The 24,057-nt window shown below is 36.0% G+C and overlaps 1 protein-coding gene across 2 annotated transcripts in view; it reads right to left on the bottom strand.

The window, feature by feature from the left end:
* LOC306853099 (serine/threonine-protein kinase LMTK2-like) overlaps window positions 1-24,057 on the bottom strand; it is a 47,812-nt gene that overhangs the window by 14,077 nt on the left and 9,678 nt on the right. Inside the window, exons 2-7 of one of the 2 annotated variants that reach the window (XM_079390285.1) lie at window positions 11,137-11,264; window positions 10,869-11,019; window positions 8,596-8,672; window positions 8,014-8,132; window positions 7,460-7,547; window positions 125-255 (exon numbers count right to left, since the gene is read on the bottom strand). In XM_079390285.1, the coding sequence (XP_079246411.1) occupies window positions 125-255; window positions 7,460-7,547; window positions 8,014-8,132; window positions 8,596-8,672; window positions 10,869-11,019; window positions 11,137-11,264 (694 nt within the window). Of the gene's footprint in view, window positions 1-124; window positions 256-7,459; window positions 7,548-8,013; window positions 8,133-8,595; window positions 8,673-10,868; window positions 11,020-11,136; window positions 11,268-24,057 lie in introns of both variants that reach the window. The other variant, XM_079390284.1, reaches the window with a different exon arrangement.

Below are 24,057 nucleotides of genomic sequence, written 5' to 3'. Positions count from 1 at the left end.
TAAACACGCTTGTGTGATGTTTGCATAAAGGTTAAGCAATGTCAAACCAATGAGAAATGAAATGGAAATGTATGTGCATCTTTGAGATGTAAATTGAAGTGAAGGTCATATTTGCATGGTTAACCTGTGCAGGAAGTTGTGCTTGTGCATGTGGGTGACACCAGCAGCTATCTCGCAGGCCATTTTCTGCAGCTGTAGCAGTTCTCCATTGCTGTACAGCCATTCATGCTGAGAAACGTAACTCTTCAGGTCCCCCTAGACACAAAACACAAACACAAGGGCAAGAGTTACAGGACATTCATGACCCAACCACACTCAATTACATTTAATGATCAAATCATTAAATGACAGATTCAAACAATCTGCTGAATAGAAGCATCTTGGGAAGCAGATATCACAGCACTAAGATTGAAATGATCAAGTTTGTTTGAAGGTTTCAATCCTGCACTATATTTTCAGCCAGTGTGTGAAATGTAATTTGGGGCGGCAGCCACAGAGGGGCAGTATTCTCTCTCTGTACAGATGCTGCTCTGCTGCACAGGCAACTCGACCAAATATGGGAAAGGTGGTTTAATAGAGACTACTATATGCTGTGTCACTGTAATTTAAAAATAAAAAAGCAGCAGTAAGATAGTGTGGGCAAATCAGGGCTGTTCAGCTCTGTTGGGTTTCTGGGCCAGTTTAGCTCTGGGAGAAAAGTGCATTTGATAAAAAGTGGCAGAAAAATAAGCTGGAGTGTCCAGTAAATTTTATGCTGTTAGTGGTGTTTTTAAAAAGTCACTCACTTGATTTAATTTGTTCGGTTTTGTTTTGCTTTTTCCTTTTTTTCTCTTTTTGTTTCGTTTTTTTGCTGTTCTGTGATTTGATTTGTTTTATTTGTTTTGCTTTGATTCGCTTTTTTCTTTTTGCTTTGCTTTTCTTTGCTGTGCTTTGATCTGTTTTTTGTTTTGGTGTTTTTTTTGTTTTGCTACGATTTGCTTTATTTTGTTTCGTTTTACTTGCAGTTTTGTTTTATTGATAAAATTGTTGAATATAACTACACATTCAGCCCCCGCCCATAGCCATAGATCAATAAACAGATATATATTAATTAGTCAGATGAATCTTTCAACTGTTTCCACAATTTTAAGTCTACTCGCGCAACGATTATTACACAATTTTTGCCTTTCATCTATCCATTTTTTAAAAATGACTCCCCTTTGGTTATGAACTCTCCATGATGACATGATTGAAAGCGTTTCTGAGTCACTAAACATTCACCCAAAAGGAGGCAAATTTTCTAAAAATCCAAAGAGGAAAAAAATTCAAAATTATATTTTGCCAAATGAAACGGATGCCTATTTTTTAGTATGAGTAAGCTTTTTGCACATGTGATATGACAACATTATTATTGTATTTTACTTTTAACATTTCTTTGTAATTTCCATTATTCTCGCTGATGATTACCATTAAATTCTGAAAAAAATAAAAATAAATTATTTTAGGGATGAATGTGATAAAAAGCAAGCAAATGTTCTAATTTCTTTCTTTTGGTTTTGGGTGATATATGGCTTATGGATAACACTGATACTTTCCCCCCCTAAAGTCATTTCAAGTGCACAGCACTGAGAAATATTATTACTTTTAGATCTCAGTAAATCTTACCAGGGGCTTGGTCTGCCTTTAAACACATAAACACGCATACACTTAGTGCAGCTCCCTAAAGAAAGCCTTTACAGGAGAGACTGTCACTCAATCAGAGAGCAACTGGCATTCTGTAAACCAGCTCCGATTGCACCCTGCAGCTATATTTCTCTCTAAAATGCACTGTGTCAGGGTTACCAGTGGTTACCAGCGATACACAAAGAAAATCAGCCATCCAAAATGTGCTTCCCTACACCTCGGACGAGTGACATGTCGAGCATATATTTTAATACAAGGGAAAATATGAAAATCAGTGATGGGACATACAGTGTTAAAAAGAACTTCCTCCTCTGCACCTTACAAACTGGAAATGAGTAGACCAGCAGCTGACTCTCATTAGGAGAGATGGTGCAGTATGTTCAGAATGGAGTACTAGCGTGCTTCTTACTGCATTCTTGTATAAATACACTACTCTTCAAAGGTTTAGGGTTGGTAAGAGTTTTATAAAATAAATTAATCCTTTTATTCAGTAAGGAAGCACTAAATTGGTCAGTAAAGACATTTATGTTTCAAAAATTTCTATTTTAAATAAATGCTGTTCTTTTGAACTTACTATTCATTAAAGAATCATGTTGATTAAATGCATCCTGGTTTCCACAAAACTATTAAGCAGCACAACATAGATAATTATAAGAATGTAAAAAAAAAAATGTATATCAAATCAGCATATTACAATGATTTCTGAATGATCATGCAACTTCCTGCAACTTCCATTTAGGGGAAGTCGTGGCCTAATGGTTAGAGAGTCGGACTCTAATCCAAAGGTTGTGGGTTCGAGTCTCCGGTCGGCAGGAATTGTAGGTGGGGGGAGTGAATGTCCAGCGCTCTCTCCACCCTCAATACCACGACTGAGGTGCCCTTGAGCAAGGCACCGAACCCCCAACTGCTCCCCGGGCGCCGCAGCATGGCTGCCCACTGCTCCGGGTGTGTGTTCACGGTGTGTGTGTGTTCACTGCTGTCTGTGTGCACTTTGGATGGGATAAATGCAGAGCACAAATTCCGAGTATGGGTCACCATACTTGGCCGTATGTCACGTCACTTTCACTTTCAACACTGAAAATGTATTAAAAATGTATTACTAATCACAATATTACTGCTTTTACTGCATTTTGATCAAATAAATGCAGCCTTGTTTAAACATATTACAAACTTTTACTGACCCCAAACATTTGAACGGTAGTGTTCATGAAACTGTAAACGTTATGTAACCAAATAACATTTTAAAAACCAATGCTGGTCACATGGGATCCATTTATCTTGGAAATATTGTTATTTTTGCCAGTCTGAGTCAAGAAAGAGACAGAAATTTGAGGCTTGAAAGAGAAAATGTGGTTGAAAACACTGAATTCTGATCTGGCTATATACTGCAGTGCAGATTTTGGCAAATATAGTAGGTCAAAGATCCAGAAAACTGCACGCTGTCCACAGTAAATAATACAAGTAGTATGCTATTCTGCACACAACCACTGACTACCTCAACCAAACCTCTCCATATGAATACTCATCCCACTCAAAACTGGTCTGGGATGAATCGAGGCCAGAACTGTGCAGTGAACAGCTGTCTTTAAAATGCCCAAGCTTCTCTGTTATTCTTCTTGGACGGGATTTAGTAGGACCGTACAACTAAACAGCTCTATGTCTTAGCCTCTAGGTTCGTGTGAAGCTACACTCGGGAAGGAACGGCTTGGGTCGAAACCCGAGCCGTAATACCAGCTAAGGAAGCGGCCCAGACTACATTACGCAACAGTGGGCTGCAGTGAGCTCATTCTCAGTCTCTGGAGACGGGCGGTATGGCTCGAAGCCATCCACCTGCTCAGGCCCAGAGGATCCCAGACCACAGACATTGCTCCTAACAACTGGTCAGGTGTGCAGAATGTTCCTAACCACTACCGCTGTGGGATTAACTTGCAGCCAACTAATTACAGAGTCAACCTCAGCAGAAACTGAAAGGAATTAGAGAATATTGTCTCAGATGGTTCAGTTAGTTTGTGCAAACTCTGAGCAGTGAACTGGCATGTCTCATACAGTGTTGTTATGCTTCAGCAGATAAACAGACAGTAACAAGACTCTCTCTTTGTGGTCAACATGTGCGTAAAACCATTGGCAAGGAAGTCTTTAGATGATGACATGTGTTTTTTGTTTGTTTCACTTTGCGCCAGCACATTTGAGACTTGCAAGCACACAGTGTCTCTTTATTGCAACACTTCAGTATTTATATATGTAACTTCATGCAGAGATATTATAGTTAACTAAAACCATAAAGTTGTTTTTACTTGAAATACTATAAATGTGAACTGAAATAAAATAAACTTTTTTTTAATTCAACTATTTCCCAAGAAAACCTCTCTCATTTTCATTTTGTTTAACTTCTACTACCAAAACTATTAATACTAAAATAATTTATTTATTTTTTTAAATAAAAAATATATTGACATTTTAAAAAATAACTACTAAAAATGAATGAAAACTTCAACAAAATTAAAATGAGGGGGGGAAAGAAACTATAATATATAAAAAAACGACAATAGCATCTCATTTATACTAAAATAACAAACTAGATGTAAAGACATATTCAGAATAAGAGTATTGCTTTTTTGAGGGATGTTTCAATATTTTTATTTACATGCACAAATTCTTTTTAGAAAACACTATATATATATATATATATATATATATATATATATATATATTAAAAAAACGTTTTGTAAATTTACCATCAATTTTAACTGGAAAATCATTTTCACAATCATATAGTTCTTAGTATCTTTTGCAGCGTGGTGATAAAATGCACCAACGCAGCAAGATGAGAGTGACAGTGTCAGTAAAAGAACCCTGTTGCTTTATTGGGATATGAGGGAATCGGAGAGCTACCTACTGCATGCAGTTATGTGGCTCATATCCTTCTCAGACACAAGCAGCACACCCGAAATAGATCAAGAAAAACAGAAAATAAATCAAAGGGCAAGAAGCAGCCCACTGACAAACACTGGCTGTGTAACTTATGATGGATGCTAGCCTAATTAAGGTGCTGGGAACAAATGAAGTAGTGAGGTGTGTGCTTTCATCAGACTTGTCCTGTAAGAATTTGAGATGCCATGTGTGGCTGTGAAAGAAGATTCCACAACGGCAAATTACAAGAGCACAATACAAGATGATCTGGAGCGCTTGACAAGATGCTGAAGAATTAAAAACAGATGTTTTCAAGTATCTGATACATCACTGAACAAAATAAAAGATGAATAATGAGTACCAAACACAATGAGGACATGAAAAGCACTAAGGACTTCACTGATGCCATGGACTAGCATCTGCTTTTCCGCTTTGCTCATATTCATTGGTACAACAGAGTCAGAACAGATGCAACAGATGGCAAAGCAAGCACAGAAATGAAACATTTCAGCTTTAAGTACAGAAATACATTTGAAAAGTTGTACTCTTAAGGTCTTTGCAAGTTAAAAAAATAAATACGACTGCATGTTGTGTCAATCACGCTTACACACTGCCTCCAAAACTTTCGTCCGTAATAAAAACAAATTTGGTTGGATTTTCTGCGTTTTCGCATCCGTAGCGAGCATTTTGATAGGAAAGGATGACGAATAAAAAAAAAACGCATACAAAGATTTCGAACTCATGTCAAAAATATAGTTTGCAAGAGTCTCTTGTGAAATCTCTGTTAATTGGTCGGACAAAGCAACCCAAAATTGCTAATATGAACTATGTAGGAACTTCCCTGGAGAACTTGAAGGCAGCAGTAATTTAAATCAGAGAATATATACTACCGTTCAAATGTTTGAGGTCAGTAACATAAAAAAAATGACTTATTCAGCAAGAATTCAAAGTGACAGTAAAGACATTTATAATGTTACAAAAGATTACTATTTCAAATAAACTGTTCTTTTGAATTTTCTATTTTCATGAAAGATTCCTGTAAAAATGTAGCACGGTTTCCACAAAAATGTTAAGTAGCACAACTGTCTTCAACATTAGCCAGGTTTCTATTACAGATCTATGCAAAACTTTTATAAATGATTTTAAATATAAATTTTTTTTTTATAAATGTCGATAAAAAACCTTTTGCGAATCGACGGCGTTTCCATTAACTGATGTTATGCGACTAAAACGTTTTTTCCTCTCGCGATGGTGACGGATGTTGTCAGGTTACATATATTGCAGCCACCGCACTACTAGCCATTATTTTTTAATCGAAAGAGACGTATGCTTCTATCATTAGCGAGGGCTGTCAAAATGGCTGAAAAATTTTATTTGAATTCTGTACTTAAATATTCTAATTATTATTCGAATTTAAAAGGCATAATTTCAGTTAGGGGAAAAAAAAGCTTTCGGCTTCTCTGCTCGATGCGCCACAAGAGGGCGCATCGAGCAAAATATTACTAGTCCACGATTCTTCAATAACATAACACGACTATCTTTGAAAAAAGTGCATAACGTTTAAAATAATGTTTAACCATATATAATTAAGTTGCTTAAACAACCAGAAACAAAACAGCATCATGTATACACCGTTTAATACAAAGCACGGAAAACCAATCACAAAGAGTGATGTTAATTTTCATTTAAAAACATGAGATGCAGTGGAATGGGGAGAGACCCGCGCTGCCATGAAGTTTTAAGACATGTTTTTTCAAAGTTGAACTTACAATAATTTTAAATGGCTTTCTAAATATCTGGCTCTCTTTAGCGAGACGCGAGTGCAACGGTGATGGAAAAAAGCGCAAAATATGCGTTCTGTGTGAACAGCTTGGTTTCAGTTTTGACGTAAACAATATCATCTCCGCATTGATGTTCTCTTTTGCCACAATATTTTGAATGAACAACATATCCAGTGGCTTCAACTGGATAGGTAAAAAAAAAAAAAAAAAAAAAGCATTAACCCTTTCTAAGGTCTTTATACCCCAGTACATCATTCTCTACCCTCTCCCTCCTTCGTTTTTTAAAGTTAGACATCAACTTTCTTAGTATTCCTCAATCTATTCATTATAAACAATGTAAAAAGAAAAGTGTACAGGGTCGCTAGAGACCCGAGGTATGTAAATGTGTAAGTATTTTTTTCCACGCAACTATATTTACATGCAAGGTGGCACTGTTTGATACACAATGATGAAGTGGTGTTTCAGTCATAATTACTTCAAATGAAAACAAACGAATATCATCAGCAAAAATTGAATTGGTTTGAATGGCTTTACTGCAGAGCATTAACGCAACGGAATATAAATGTCATTGCCATTTGATGCTGGATGTGGTGAATAAGCTGGAAGTGATCAAAATATTGAATATGAAGTCATTGAAAATGATCGCTTTGAGAATATGGTTGAGATCGTGAATATGAGGCAGATGCTGAATGCACTGTGGAAGTGCGCTCTGATGATGACGGAGATGGTAAAATCATCTGCTCAAATTTAGCCAGGTGACCTGTAAATGCGAAAAAAACCTGTTTCCATTGCAGTTTTGAAAAACATTCCTTTTCGAATTGCCTGAAAAACCACCTCATGCGAGCGTAAAAACTTAACAGGCGTGATTTAAATTCACAATTTCAATTTGTGCAATTTGAAGGGTAATGGAAAAGCAGCTATTGATAATAATAAGAAATGTTTCTTGAGCATCAAATCAGCATAATAGAATGATTTATGAATAATCATGCGGCACGGAAAACTGGAGTAATGATGCTGAAAATTCAGCTCTACATTACAGGAATAAAATACATTTGAAAAAAAAAATGTATTTTATAAAAATCAGATCACACAAATCAATAACTTACCAGTTCACAGTACTCAAAAACAAGCAGGAAAGGGATGGCTTCCACACACTGTCCAAGACACTGCAGTATATTCGGATGCTGAAGAACTCTGTAAACACGCAATTAATGAAAAACATTCATCTAGCCATATATAACAGATTCTGCTCACCATAATAATGTTTATACATAATAACAACTTTAAAGACAACATTAAAAATGATCTTGAATGATCTCCACCTGAAATTATTTTCTGCTTACGTAGCCAAGTGTTAAATGTTTTTGTAAGTGTAAAAGTTTTTATTTTTTTCAAATTTTCTAAACAAAATATAAGTGGGTAGGATGCTTGCTGGGTGGGTTGTGATCCACCTCGAGTCAAAAAAGAGCCCATCTCTACGATGTTCTCAGTCTAGATATGATGCGAGTGCCGCCCAGTCTCAAGCCAACCAAATCCCAACAGATAAACTCAAGTCCTGCCCTACATTATTTGGTTTCAAAGTTGACGTGCTTACAGTAGATCAAAACTTCACAGCTATCACAACTAAATTTGTTAGATTCCAGGATAAAGGCCCTCTCACCTGTATGGGTCTCCTTGCTGCAGGAACTCGTTCTGCTCTTTGGAGCTGGCGTTGGCCTTCAGCTCTTTGACAACCGCTCGGGCCACTCCGGGGTCTACGTAGATCTCACTGAGCAGAACCTGTCAGAAACAGAGAAATTACTTTCATAATGGGCCAATCCAAGTGATTCAGAAAGGAAAGGAGTCCTTCCGGAAAACGAGGCCTGTTAGGTGTATCACAGCGCAGCAGGTGGCTCAGATGAGGATGTTCCCATGGCTCAGCTAGGCAGGAAAAAGCATCAGGAAACAAGGTTTTCCCTTAAGTCTTAATCTCGGTAAACACATCCACACACAGGCTGTGGGGAGGACAGTTTGAGGGCCGTATAATGCTCCCTCGTACACGTCAAACTCTTGCCCCTGAGGGCCCCCAGCATAGAGATGAGAGCAAGTACCAACAAGATCACGAGATGTGATTATTTAAGATGATTCCTCAGGAGAAATTGTACATTTGTCCTTGACAATTACTTCAGAAGTCACTGCTCTGCTTTCACACAATGTATGTAACAAGACTGTGTACTGTGTAAATACAGGAAGACAAGCTTACCTTTCCAAACCAGCCGTTCCCGATCTCCTGAATGTAATTGAGAGAGTGTCGTGCCACATGAGGACCTGATGAGACATCTAAAAAAATAATAAAAATAAAAAAATCAGACAAACATAAGAGCGACCAAATAAACACCAAATACAAGGAAAAGGAAAAAGTTACTGTAATGCTTCAGCTACTATGAATACAATGCTCAAAACCAATGTAAGAACAAAGCCAAGTGTGGTTGTGCAAGGCAGCCCTTTATTCATCACAATACATTTTTATTTTTTAGAAGTAATTTGAAAACAGTTCATCTACTTTATTCAGTAAATGTAAAGACTTAAGCACTGTGTGTTTTACACAAGTCAATTTAAGCTGGTTTAATGCAGCGCAGTGTTTATTTGCCTCATGATCTGTCTGAAAAACATGCTACACCACAACACACAGTCAGCAGTTGACATTAACTCTTGAGATCACTAACGTTTACTCTTACTATATTCTATTTTCTATTCTCACTAGGGGTTATATGATATATCAGGCTGTGTTCGTCTGTCAAGCTAACTATCGATATCATGCATCGACACCGCAGCCTCCACATCCCGATAATACTTCTGATTAATTGTGTTGAGAGCAAAAAATGCATACCTAAATCTTTTAGAAATCTGTAATGTCTTCCAGTTTTATCCCTATAATATACACCACCAGGCAAAAGCTTTTGAACAGTAAGATTTTTAATGTTTTTTAAAGAAGTATCTTTTGCTCACCAAGCCTGCATTTATTTGATCCAAAATACAGCTTTTTTAATTTGAATATATTTTAAAATGTAATTTATTCCTGTGATCAAAGTTGAATTTTCAGCATCATGACTCCAGTCTTCAGTGTCACATGATCCTTCAGAAATCATTCTGATATTGCTGCTCAAAAAACCTTCTTTAATTATTATTATTATTATTTAAAACAGTTGAGTATATTTATTCAGGTTCTTTCATCAATAGAAAGATCCAAAGATCAGCATTTATCTGAAATAAAAAGCTTTTGTAACATTATACACTATACCATTCAATAGCTTGGAGTCAGTATACATTTTTTGGGGGGGAGGGGATTATAGAAATTAATACCTTTATTTAGCAAGGATGCTTTAAATTGATCAAAAGTGATGATAAAGACATTTATAATGTTACAAAAGATTTATATTTCAGATAAATGCTGTTCTTCTGAACTTTCTATTCATTAAAGAAACCTGAAAAAAATCTACTCAGTTGTTTTCAACATAAAAATAATAAATGTTTTTGACCTGCAAATCAGAATATTAGAATAATTTCTGAAGGATCATGCGACTGGAGTGATACAAAGAAGTCAGCTTTGAAACCACAGGAATAAATTACATTTTAAAAAATATTAAAAGTCTATAATGATTGGTATAATGATAGTGGTGGTAATGTATAATGAGTTTTGATAGTTGATGCAAAGCATCTCCAAGGATTTTATTTTTTTAGATTGTTGAACAAAAAAAAATAATAATAATCTTTTAGAGGTGATTTTAGGAAAACTCAATTCTAGTTTCTTAAATAATATGCTTATAAAACACAAATCATTTTATGTCACATTACAGCACATATCAATTTCTCAAGCACACCTACAGAATTGTCACATTTATATACGTTTCATACATTTTTGAAGGTAGCGTCTTTATTATGGCGAACGACTGTTTACTAAAGTTGCAAAACTGCACCCAATTCTTGCTCATGATCCACACATTGAAACCCAGCGAGGAGCATGAGACGAGCTCATCTACAGTATCATTCAAAAGTTTAAGGGCAGTAAGATTTTTTTTTTTTTAATTAATACTTTTACTTAGAAGGGATATATGACATTGATCAAACATGACAGCAAAGACATTTACAATGCGACAAACCATTTCTATTTAAAATAAATGCTGTTCTTTTGAACTTTCTATTCATCAAAAATTGCTGAAAAAAATATTTTCCACAAAACCCTAATATATTTGATATTTGAATGATTTCTGAAGGATCATGTGACACTGAAGACTGGAGAAATTATGCTGAAAATCCAGCTTTGCATCACAGGAATAAATTACATTTTAAAATATATTCACACAGAAAACAGTCATTTAAAATTTCTGTTATTTTTTGGATCAATTAAATGCACCCTTAGTGAGCATAAGAGACTTCTTTCAAAAGCATTAAAACATCTCGCAGACCCCCAAACTTTGTACTCCATGCAAAGGAGTGCATTGAAGATGTGCTGAGAGGGCAAGGCATGTTTCTGACCTGTTAATCGGGGCAACTGGAGGTGAGGGGGTCCAGGGAGGGGCACAGGTGGAACAGCAAGTGTGTAAACCTCCGCAGGCGACTGCATAGAGGGGGTGTCCTCTGCTGGGGGCGTGAAATCAACCTCATCCTCAAAGTGGTCTTCAAACTCCTGACATAAAACAAATCACATTTGAATTCAATACTAGTGACCATGAAGAAATACTCTTGAACTGTTCAAACAGTCCAGACTGAACTTGCTCAAAACAACTAACTTTATTTCACTCACCTTAAAGTTGATATCTTGCTCTTTGCAGCAGGAAGCACAGTTGAGCAGCAGTACCACAAGGGCCACCAACACAGCCAGAGACAACAGTAGCGAGATGGTCAGAGAGAAATCCACATATCCAGCAGCCCCTGCTGAACACAAACACCTGATTAAAGCTCAGTGTGTTACGCAGCGGATGGACATTAATGTAGCGCTATTCTTTTAGAGAGAATCCCTTGTGGAGCAAGCAGGATTATTTGAACTGAGAGAGACCACACACTCATTTAATCATTCCTCTGCTCCAGGACACTGATCTGCTTAGGTTTCTAGAGTAACAACACAGCAGGTGCCCATCGAGAATGGTTAAAAGCCTACTTAACACCAACAACTGATTATAATGGGAGCCATTTAATTATGACACTTCGCACTACAACACACACATCTGATGTAGACATAGTATAAGTGCAGGTTGTTTTACAGCAGCAAGGCTGCACAACATAAGACTTTGTAAGATTTTGTTTTTCTGCAACAAATTGAGATATGGAAAAAATTGAATAGCTATATTTTGAAAGAATGATTGGGGTGATTTTGTTTGGAAGTGCATGTAAAAAGTTAAATATTTAATAGGAAGACTTATTTGAGTGCAAGCAATTATTTTAGGGTAGAAAGATTTGGGAAAAATTTAAGGTCCTTGCACACTGAGTCCAAAATTTTCGTATGCGTTTTTTCGGGGGATTGTACGTGAGATTGTATTTATTTTTTAACATGCGAAAATTTCGGACTCAAGTGTTCCATGACCTTTATTCTTCACAAAAACTAACTCAAACCACTTTCAGTAACCATAAAGTCATCAGAGCTTGTTTTTTTCCACTTGAGTTTGTATTGGCCACACTCTCACAGTTTTGACCCATTTAATATGACTATAAAACATAATTTTTATAGTGATTATGAAAATGGTAAACAGAATAAGAAATATATTGCAATAACACTGCTGTAGCTTAAAATAAAAAATAATAAAAAAAGGAGTTTATCTTATAGTACAATTGTTAAATCACAATATTAATAATTACATCTTAATTTCAACAATTTTAAGCATTGAATCTATGGAGCTTATAATATGACAAAACGATTTGAATTTGAATTGTGTAAATTTGAATTATTGACAGGTGTCATTTAACAAAACTGAATATAATGTGGCATTTAGCATAGTTCTGAATTTGAAGTTTTTTAAACTTGAATAATGAACATTTGAAATTAAACAACTGCATTTTTTTAATAGACATGTATTTTCAAACAGCGGATTTTTTGTTCTGAATTCTTTGATTTCTTTGGACAAAACTAGCCTAAGTGAACCGAACATATCCCCTCCCGGTCGCAATAAATGCTTCGTTCTACTTTTCGGAGATCATCTACTCTTCCCTGTGGATGACCTCTGACCTACTTTCTGTACGATCTGAATGTCTGCGCTTTGAATTTTAAATATTGAATTTAATGTTCCGAATTTCTTCTTCATCTTGAAATTGTGAAGCTGGACTGGATATTTGCATTCAAATAATTCAGAACAAAAAATCCGCTGTTTGAAAATACATGTCTATTAAAAAAACTGCCATAAAGTCAGTTGTTTAAATTTCAAATGTTCATTATTCAAGTTTAAAAAAATTCAAATTCAGAACTATGCTAAATGCCACATTATATTCAGTTTTGTTAAATGACACCTGTCAATAATTCAAATTTACACAATTCAAATTCAAATCGTTTTGTCATATTATAAGCCCCATATGAATCAAGCTTTTGTTTTATGCTTCCAATTAAATATGAGCTGCTGTTTTCAAAGTGAAGCCTGGCACTGTGTTCATTTGCACACATGCAGCTATTTAAATTAAATCACAGCTTTTATAATTTGCATCACATTAAGCCATATCCCAATATTGTTAAATTCTGATTCATTGCAAATCCCTAGTAGCATTTTTGCAAGTTTGCCGCATTGATTTAGAATTCAAATGAAGTGTGTTCACACATTTTGCAATAGACAATTCAAACATGGCTCATCCAGGCAATTTTATAATATATTTTTCTTGTACTTAGAAACAATGGTATGAAGAGCTCAGCAGACACCTGCATGACAAAAAGAGTCGCAGGGTGAAATTTTCCTCTACATGTGAATTGGTGAATTTGCCATGATGTTACAAACAGCAAACAAAACGTCTCTCTTTGACAGATCATAGAACGAGTCTGATCTCCAAGCGGCCTACAAGCAAACAATTTGCAGGACATTGTGCTCTGGGCGAGTCTAACAGCAGTTCAGATATCAAGTGTTGAAAGGCTGGATGTGTTTCAGCACCTGTTCTGTCACTACAGCACTATTAACACAGCTCTCCATTCCTCTCATCAAAACAAAACAACCCTCTGGGGTTCAGAACAGCAGGCAGCATAATTGGTGGCAGGAGAGGTCAGTAACACAGACCTCAGATCAGATGAGTTGGGCCTCCAGCGTCACATGTGTCTGTGTGTGTTTGGCGTGTTGCTAACCCAGTAGTTTGTCTTGCACAATTAGCTGACAAGGATGCGTATGTATGGATAATATGCTAAGACCGATCTTTCACCAGTGGCTGGCATGATCTCCCATAATAGTAATAAACGTGGCATCAGTAATCCTGCAGGCCACACACAGAGCCATGAAACTTGAGGGGCAAAGATGGAGCTATTTTGAACACTTACTCATAAAAGGTGGCTTGCAGTGCACAGGTCTTTGACTGGGTCGTGGCTCAATAGTAACCTTCGTTCTGCCATAATCTCACATTTAAAATTCAAACCGGTTGATCCCTTCTTGATTTGTGAGTAGGGATGTAACAGCATGAAAATTTCTTATCACGATTATAGTGACCAAAAATTATCACGGTTATCAGTATTATCACAGTATTGTTCAAATGTGCTGGAGATGTTCAAAAAGTACCAACACATAAATCAATTCACCAAGTTTTATATTTAAAAAAACAGCAAACTACAAATAAAATGACTTTTTGTTTGCATAAATCACTTAATAACATTACCGATGATGTTCGGATTTTAAATGACAACTTGACTGACAGCAGTTTAATAGCATGTTCAAATATCTCATGTACATTTTCAAATAAAGCTTTGAAAAAGTTCCATATAAAAAGGTAAACCTCACATTTCAGCCTTTAAAAAAAAAAAAAGAAAAGTGTTGTGTCAAAATGATAATTTATTAATAAATGATTACATGTATTTTATCTGTTCCATAAATAATACTATATAGCTTATCTGAATTGTTTAAATATGTAGAATTTACCGGTCAAAATTTACAGCAGGACATGCAAATTCGGTCTGTTTTTGGCCAGACAGAAACTGCACACAGGCTGAATGTAAAAAGTAAGTCTCTGTAAATCCACTCACTGACATTAGGTGGCGCTGATGGAAAAACTGAATTACAAACTCCGTGGACAAAGTAGCATTGCGATTAAGAACAATTCCTTTAGGTATTACATGGAGCAAAAATGAAAACAAAATGCCATCGAATCATTTTTGAAGACAGTCAGAACCTTCAGAGGTACATTCATATATTAATTTGTTTAATTCCCTTAGCACTCTTTTAAAACCTCCCAGCTTTTCCGCCCAATTTTCACTCAAAACGAAACTACTCTGCTGCCGTGTGCACGTGAGACTGTTACTTAAAACTGTGCTTTATGCTGGACAATATTTATTTGTCGTGAGTTGTTCAAATCGCGGTAATCGAATACGGTTTTAATGATAATTAAAATATGAAACGGCAATACTAACCGTGGGGAAATTTATCATGATTTATCAATCGTTACATCCCTAGTGAGTATTAGTGTGAGATTTTCCCCTAATTTAAACTTCAACAATACCGTAAAATTTTGGAAAAGATGGCTTAATCATTTTTAACTATATTTATTTAAAGTCACTTTACTGTTCGGAATAGAAAAAATACAATTGCTTTATTTGACTTTTTTATTAAACAGTGCTTTACTAAACAAACAAAGGCTCTGTCTTTAAAAAAGCATGTCAACGCTGCTGCAACCAGCGGCAAAACTCTCTTCATGCTGCAGTTCACTTACAGTAGCGCTGTCAAACGATTAATCACATCCAAAATAAAAGTTTGTGTTTACAATCAGAATGAGCTTTATTGCCAGGTATGTTTACACATGAGGAATTTGTTTTGTTATTATGCATATATAAATACACACATACAGTATATATTTAGAAAATTTTTCCATGTATATATTTATATTAATATAATTGATATTGTATGTAAATATATTTGAAATGTATAAACATAACATACTTTTCTTAAATATATACATGCATGTGTATTTATATATACACAATAAATATACACAGTACACACACATGTAAACAAAAACATTTATTTTGGATGCGATTAATTGTTTGACAGCACTCATTTACAGAAAGCTGTCAGGATGAGCCTTAATGCAAAATGGAAATATTTGCGAGAATTTCGATGATTTACCACATGCATCTGACAGGAGGACAAACCGCTTTAAACTGTGCTTATGATTTATTGTGAAGCACTTACTATAATGCATGTCATGTTTCGAATCATGCATTTTCCCCACATTAAATTACTCTGGTCTCTGTTACTTTTATAGTACAATAAGTATATAGACATAAATAGTGTAATGATCCCATCCTATGGCGAACCTCATAAATTCCAACTGTTTTCTTTTGAATGTATTTTGAAGAAATTAATACTTTTATTCAGCAAGGATGTAAGTAAGCAAATTATTATATATGTTAAATGGCATTTGCGTGACACCATTTTCAATTAAAAACTGAAAACTTTTTATGTCTTTTGGCCATTCATTTACATGACAACAGCATTTTGGGGGTCTTAAATCAATAACATTATTGTCTTTGTGTTAAATACATAAACGCAAATTTGTGAAAATGGTGAAGTCATGTGCTGGCGTATTGAGTGTTCACATTGTGTTTCTTTACAATACCAACTACTGGTCTGGCATGCATAATACTGTAATTTTAGTCGTTTTCGCGAATTTGTGTGAACGGGGCTTGTTTTGAAAATGTTGTCGTCTGTATGCGAAAATGCAAAGGAAAAAAAAACCTTTCCATTTTTAGCACATCATCGTCATGTAAACATGCCCTTACACTCTAGTAGGGTGTAAGAAAATATTGATACACGCGAGTATCGCGATATTTTGTTTGGCGATACTGTATCGATTCTCAAAAACGGAATATCGATATTTAAAAACAAAAAATAAATCATACAGGATTCATGGCAGTTGTTTAGTTTTGAGTTCATATTCCGACCGCTAGAGAGCAGTCTTCATCTCTGAACTTAAACAGTGACAGGAAATACTAGCATTAGAGCACACCACTAATGTTAGCGTTAATATAGTTCGCTGCCAGTAATGAAGGATGAAAGAATTGTTCTAGCTCTCGTTTCGGTGTACAAAACTGAAGTGTGGCGTCATTTGGGCTTTTGTGGTAACATCCACCCCGGGACCACGGCACGAGCGCCACCTCGGTCCCGCCGCTTGCCGTGTCCCGTGTGAAAAGCCTTCAAGCGGGGCGCGAAGGGCGGCAGGGTCACTGCGCAACTGCAGCTTTCTCTCATGTTGGGGCGGTGCTCGCGTTGCGGTCTCTGCGATTCCACGCAGAACATAAATACAAACTGAAAAAATTGTGAAATCAAATTTAAAAAATTCTGAGAATGTTCAACATCTGTATTTATTTTATTGTTTTACAATTGTTTTGTTTTGTTTAGGAATCCAGCAAGCACTTTATTTTTCATTAATACTAAGCAGATGCAATTTTTTGTTCAGATCAAAATTTTATGACATTGTATATTACAATTGTAAACAAACTGTGAATCTTTAAAGCAGGCTCTAAAAATATGTGGTCTTTTTTTATAAAATACATTTTATACATTTAACTAAAGAATCCTGCAAGCACTTGAATTTCTCCCCCTTGACTCGTACTGCACAAAAAGTGGTTCAATAATGTTGAATGTTACAGGGTATGATAATTGCACATGTAGATCCCAGTGTGTTCTGGTTAAACAATTTTTATTTATTTATTGCTAAGGTTTGCATATAGTGCTGTGCTCTTAATGACAGCTTTACTAAAAATATATCCTGTTCCTGAAATAAGAAATATCCTAATATATTGCCTTGCTTACAGTATCGCAATGTATCGCAATATATCGTATCGCAACCCCTGTATCGTGATACGTATCGTATCGCCAGATTCTTTCCAATACACAGCTCTACACTCTAACCACATCCCTTTGACTGAAATGTACACCTGAACCCTTCAGTGCAGAGTCAAATGACAATATGATCCAACACTGCAATTACACCGAGAGGTCTGGGATGTACATGAGAGACCTGTTGCTAAGCAGCCTCGAGAGACAAGAGCCAGGCAAGCTAGTTCAATATAATACAAACGACAAGTAATCGGTGACATTTGATTGTGTAGAAGAAAGAACACCCACCTGCCAAAAAACAAGATGTTAAATGTAACTGTTGCTTCCAGAACTAACACATATTTTTAGATCATTAAACTTTTATTGCAAGCTTATCAAGGAATCGTATACAGAAAATGTGGTTACCAAAAATGTTATTTTGCAAAACATGCCCAATGAATAGATATCATAATTCACTTCAGATGACAAAGCAGGACATGAAAGCCCAAACTATATGGATTTTATAAAAAAGTAAACACATAATAGTACACTCACAAGTATTCAAGGTCTAAGCAAAAATACTTACTTTTTATTTGACCATTACACCACATTTTTAGAGTTAATAATTTGAAACATTTCAAAGAACTATTGCTTTAAATTAGATTTTTTTTACAAATGTTCCTTTTATCATGAACACGCTTGCATGTCATCAACCCACAAACAGAAGTATGCGTCTTGACACTTTGACACCAATATGTCTACAGTTGCTAATATTTCATGAAAACCAGTTGACACCAAACGTGTTAAACTGTTGATATCCATCTTTCTTGGTTACAGTCATATCAAATGCCACAATTACTGGAATGACCCATGCACCCCTTGTACATGCACAATGAAAATTTAGGAGATTTTTGTCCTAATTTCAAATTTCACATATTATACAAACTGTCTTAAACTACAGTTACAAAGGGACAACCCGGGGTTAATCAAGAGCTTGATCAAGGGCACAGCAGTTCATAGATGAGCCCTTGCAGGGTGTGAACGAACAATTTTACAACATTCAATTGTGCAGAAAGGAAGTCAGAGGTAGAGGTCTTCATGGGTCCACTTGGATCCGAAAACCAGAGGTCCGGGTAATTTAAAATAAATGTGCTTTTCCCAAATAGACCCGATTAGACCTGAATTCTTTTAAACTACCTCAGATGCGCCGCCTACTTGTTCGTTCATGTTAAGTTCATTTTTGAGAAACGCACGTAAAAAAGGAACATACGTTTGTAACCTCAGAAATCCATCTTATAGATGAGATCCATCAGGAAATCCACTTACTTCGTTACACTGCATTTCAATGGCTTTTCTTTTTTTGTGTGCAGAAGCCCTTCACCGGAGATGAGGTAAATAACATTGCAAAACTAGCAAATCCATGATTTATTAACCTATCGATTTAATTTTTATGAAACTATCACGTTTAGGCTATATTTCAAATCCACTGGTTACAACTGAAAGCCAAACTCAGAAATAACATGCATCCATGAGGCAAAATATAATGAATAGGCTAATAAATAAGTAAATAAACTGAAAGAAAGTAATGGAGCAGCAGCCAAACCAGTCAGCAGGACCCCGGGATTTTTCCGGACCAATGCGGGGCTGCAGGCTGTGCACACGTCATTGCCGTTTACGTTCGGGTCCAGTCGGGTTGGGTCGGACTCGCGTCTAATTTCATTTATGCACGTCGGGTTCGGGTAAGAAATTATTCAGATCGGGTACGGATTTTAGGATCCGAAAAGACCTCTAGTCAGAGGTTTAATTATTAATGTCTCATTTACTGTTTACGTACTGTTTTATTGTTGTTGTGCTTTTTAATTAAGAATAACAATGAATCCATCTTTTGTTTTAGTCTTAAAAAATGAAAGGTGTATAGATATAAGCAAAACAGACAATTAACTTTTCTTGTAAAATGTGACACCAGGCAAGATCGCAAATTTGAAAGTGAAAGCGCACGAAAAAAGCAATTCCTGTTCACAAAATTTAAATCACAAATAATACCGATGAAAAAGAACGAGTTAAATGTTGAACACTTTCGTTACCATATAACTATAAACTATGATAAAAGTTCATCAGCATGCATTGATTAATCAAATGTTCAAATGTGCAAAAACAAAAAACGAATTGCAACCAAATTATGTGCTCGTGCGACCAACTGAGAAAGTTAGTCGCAAAAGTGAGATCAGTGGGAAGAATGAGTCTAGAGCCCTGCATGAAAGACTGCTAATTCTCAAAAAAAAACATTTTAAGATGACTGAAAGGAGGAAAAACCAAAGTGAAGTATGGACTTGCTTCACGCAGTCATTTATTTACTTTATAACAGTAAATAAATATTGGTTCCGCATATCGGTTATCGGGCACATAAACATGCAAACCATTGGTATCGGTATCGGTTATAAAATATCAATATCGGTCAATCACTAATCTGTAACCAAGCGAGAGCAAAAGGCAGCAGGCTTCCAGCTCAGTAACTGCATAGGTTATGAGGAGTTGAGAGATGTGTTCATCATTACTGCGGTCAGACTGAACCCCTGCTCCTCTGATGAGTGACAAGCAGTGGGCAGCAGCACAATCACCTCCCCGTTTGTTCTTCTTATCTGAGTCACGAGTTTATATCATGATTTGGCAAGCAGCAAAAATTATTCAACTGCTTCTCAGGCTAATAAACACCAAGCTGTCAGCTCTTATTTCGGCTCTCTTGCATAATGAAGTGATGTCCGCTCACACAGAAGTGGAGATGACCCAATTGGACAGGGTGTTGTTGTCTTGATTTGGCATATGTGTGGACAGATCCAGGTGGAGTTTTAGACAGTCCAATTACTGCCTTATGGGTTTCAAGTAAGGATGCAACACGATGACACTAATCATCCAAACAAACTACTCAACTATTGAGACTTCTGTTAGCTTTAGGGTCATTCATATCTAGTGCAAACTGACAAATTAGTTTGCATGTGCGTCTAGACTTCTCAGTCGTTCTTTTCCAGGAAAACAAACATAAAATACTGATGGACCTTGTGAGAAGACATAGCCTATAGAAAGTTGCATCAATCAAATGCTCTCAAATGAGGAAGTGCACCAAAGAAAGAGGCATTCTCACAACATGTCCCAGGACATTCACGTTGTTTAGGTGAGTGGGTGGCAAGTAGGCGAAGCTTCACTGGAATCCAGGACTTGTCAGGCTCATTGGAAAAACATGACTGTGGCGACATTTTTGCAAAATGATATTATCTTGCTTCTTGCATGTTTCATGATACTTTCAAAGTGAGTGGCACTTAAAGTATGGTGAGAACATGAATGTCGGTTGTTGTACGCATCGCTGCACTTTGAAAAAGGAAATATTTGGTGAATGGTGCTGTATTGTGTTTGAAAGCACCACCAACACTAAACCCTACCCTAAATCTAAACCGACAGTGTTAACAATAGGGCTGTCGCGATAACCGCAATATTGTAATACCTAGGGCTGGGTATCGTTCAAAAATTTTCGATACCGATACCTTGAGTTCGATACCGGTTCCTGAACGATACTTTTTTCGATACCAGTTTTATGAAATCAGTTTTAATAAGATTACATTATCTCAAAAAACTATTTTTTAATGTTGATATTTATACAGACTCAAAGCCTCATCTCCTGAGCCACTGCACAAAGGAACAAAATATATCCAACACAATAAATAAATAATTTTAATAAAGTTCAAATTGTTTTCAGTTTACACATCTGTTAGGCTACGTTTACATTAGTGCGTGTTCATTTTAAAACACATCATCACTTCTAGGTTGTTAAAGACTTCAAGAAATTTAAAATCTTCATCCACTTTCATAAGTGGGTGTTTTATTTTCTTTCACCATATGTTTTAATGTTATTAAATTCTGGTGTAGTATGTCTAATTATTTGAATGCATAAAAACAACTTAGTTTATTTAAATTTATTCTTAAAATAGTCTTATGAAATGTTTTATTTTTCCTCAGAAATTCTGTGTTCTGTATCTGGTTTTCAAATGAAGACATAAAACATTAATTTAATTTCTTTAAATTATTGAAAATCAAAGTTTATTTATTTTGGCAAACAAAGGGGGTTACTATTAAAATTTAAAAAATTAATAACTTGTGTGATGATTTCTAAAAAAAATAAAAAAAATAAGAGTTTTAATAATTTTAATAGTAGCCTAGTAGTAGCAGTATGTACTGTCTGCTGAACAATATTAATTTATTTCTGCCGCAGTGTCTTCCAATTTAAACCAAACTTTTATTTTGACGGGTTGCCTGGAATACCTTTACAGTTCTGTGTGTATATGATATGACGCAAGTTTTACTCGAATCAAACGGTAAAATGCTCATTAATTGACTCTCACAGCAGTTCTGGAGATGTTGTTCATGTGTTTATGTCCTCATTTAGTTAGGCGGCAGACGCTGAAATCACCGCGAGCGTCACGCGAGCTTCAGTCTGTGTAGTAAACAAACTGCGCGATATAAAGAGCAGACTGCTCCGTGCGCTTTCGAAACGCTCTCGCGGATGTCATACACTGATCTATCAGCGCCGCGCCGCTTCTAGTCTAGTTTTTCGATACTCGGTGGTATCGAGGCAATTCGGTCGGTGCCTAAAAAGTATCGAACTCGATACCCAGCCCTAAGTTTCGGTGATCTGATCACAAGACTTCATTTACACCTGTATTCATAGCTGATAACTTGTTATTTGCTGTGTGGGTGAACTTGGTAAAAGGACCTTGTACACTACAACATTTGCCAGATTAGGATTATGACTCTAAACACAATCTCTGCTACAATGCCACAATTTAAGACATCAAAGCACCAATTTTGTAATAAATCCACAAACCTTATGCATAATACATTTTTGCACAGACCTTGATAGTTACGTGCCGTAGCAGTTCATCTTATACTAATTTAGCCTATTTATTTGTTGACTAACTGTTAGTAACACTATTAATGGGTTGCACTTCACTTCATATATTGTTAACTAGCCAACTATTTGTTCCAACCCACTGAATAACTGATTTTGAAAATGTGTAGTTTTGCATACAAGTTACTAGGGATGCACCGATACTGGTATCTGTATCGTTCCCGATACTGAGCTCCTGTACTCGTATTCGTACTCGTTAAAATGCCCTGATACCAAACGCCGATACCACACAGCATGTGATAAGTGCCATATTCAGACAAAGAAATACAAACAACAGAACAACAGACAGCAGAATGGAGTTATTAGAGATTAAGGATGTCTACAAAGTATATGCATGCAATGAAATTAATGTTAAACATTCAGTATTGACGCCTGTATAGCTGATGTGCGAGTTTGTCGAGTGAATATCCCTTTCTCACAGACATCACTGGATAGTTTGTAGTTCGGTCGGATATGTCAAAAACAAGTAAGTAAAACAATACACGAGTTACTTAACGGTAGGGAGGGAGGGAGAGAGAGAGAGTGTGCGCGCACTTCTGTTGTGTGATCTTTATTGATGTTCGCTCACTTGGCACACGCATCATTTGGCTTAAAACTAAATCGTAAATATAAGACAATTTATAGGGGTATTCACTATAAACCATCATTTATTTTCAACCTTAAGCATACACAACATTCTGGCAAAAGTGAAACTAACAGCCTATGCGCTATGTTCTGTACTTGTCCCTCTCATTCTGCACCGGTTGCGCATGTTTTGCTTGCTTCATGAGTGATTATGCATTATATGAGTGGCTTTGGAATATAAATTGCAGCACGTTTCAGGTGAAAAAAAGCAACTTTTATTTCTGAAAATATCACAGTAAGGAGATTTATAACGAGTGGTTCCCTGCATTATTACAGCAAAACGCGTAATTACAGTACTGAGCCGCTGCAATGGAGCAGCTCTAATGCTATTAAATTAAAGATGATGTACCACAGAGCAAAAAAATGAACAGTGAAAGTAACAAAAACGTACATTTTAATGGGCATAATTAAGTGTGAAAATAACCAAAGATATTATACAGTCAAATCAAAATAATGTAAACTGTGACATATTATAACCAAAAATTCTTCATACAGTGGGCTACCAATACAAATTTGGGACAAAAAATTATTCAGACCGAGTCTGGGAAAAAAAACAGCTGAAGTTCAGGTTTGCATGAACCCGGTTTACAGCATGTCCAGGAGACTACAGGCTGTCATTAAGGCTAAGGGTGGCCCGACAGAGTATTGATAGTTGTGTAAATATTGTCATACTAACAGCTGTCTGAATAACTTTTGGTTGATTGTAATCCATTATGTACCTTTCTATCAAAGTTATCTGACATTATCAAGCTGAATTTGTTCAGACACAGTTTTACTCTTGATTTCTTGTCATATTTTATTACCATTTTCTAAACTATAGCGAATAAACCGTGATAATGTGAGAAATTTTAAAGATGTTTGAATAAATTTTGGTTTGACTGTATTTATTTGATAAATGAAGTTAACCAGTTAACATTATACATACTCTTTTAGTTTCTGTACCCAATATTTAAAAAATGTACAAATGCAATGAAAATATCAGTATCGGTACTCGGTATCGGCAAGTACCAAAAATAAAAGTATCGGGCGAGTACTGGAAAAAGTGGTATCGGTGCATTCCTACAAGTTAGGGTTAGTCTGTCCATTTAAATCACTCAACTGACTGTAAAGGATTAACGCTGTGCACAGGTGTTTTCATTTGCTAAAATGATTGTTT

This window comes from Barbus barbus (assembly GCF_936440315.1).
Source record: "Barbus barbus genome assembly, chromosome: 3".
Lineage (NCBI taxonomy): Eukaryota > Metazoa > Chordata > Actinopteri > Cypriniformes > Cyprinidae > Barbus > Barbus barbus.
The sequence above is the reverse complement of the archived record's forward strand: the minus strand, read 5'-3'. Positions and strand labels throughout refer to the sequence as shown.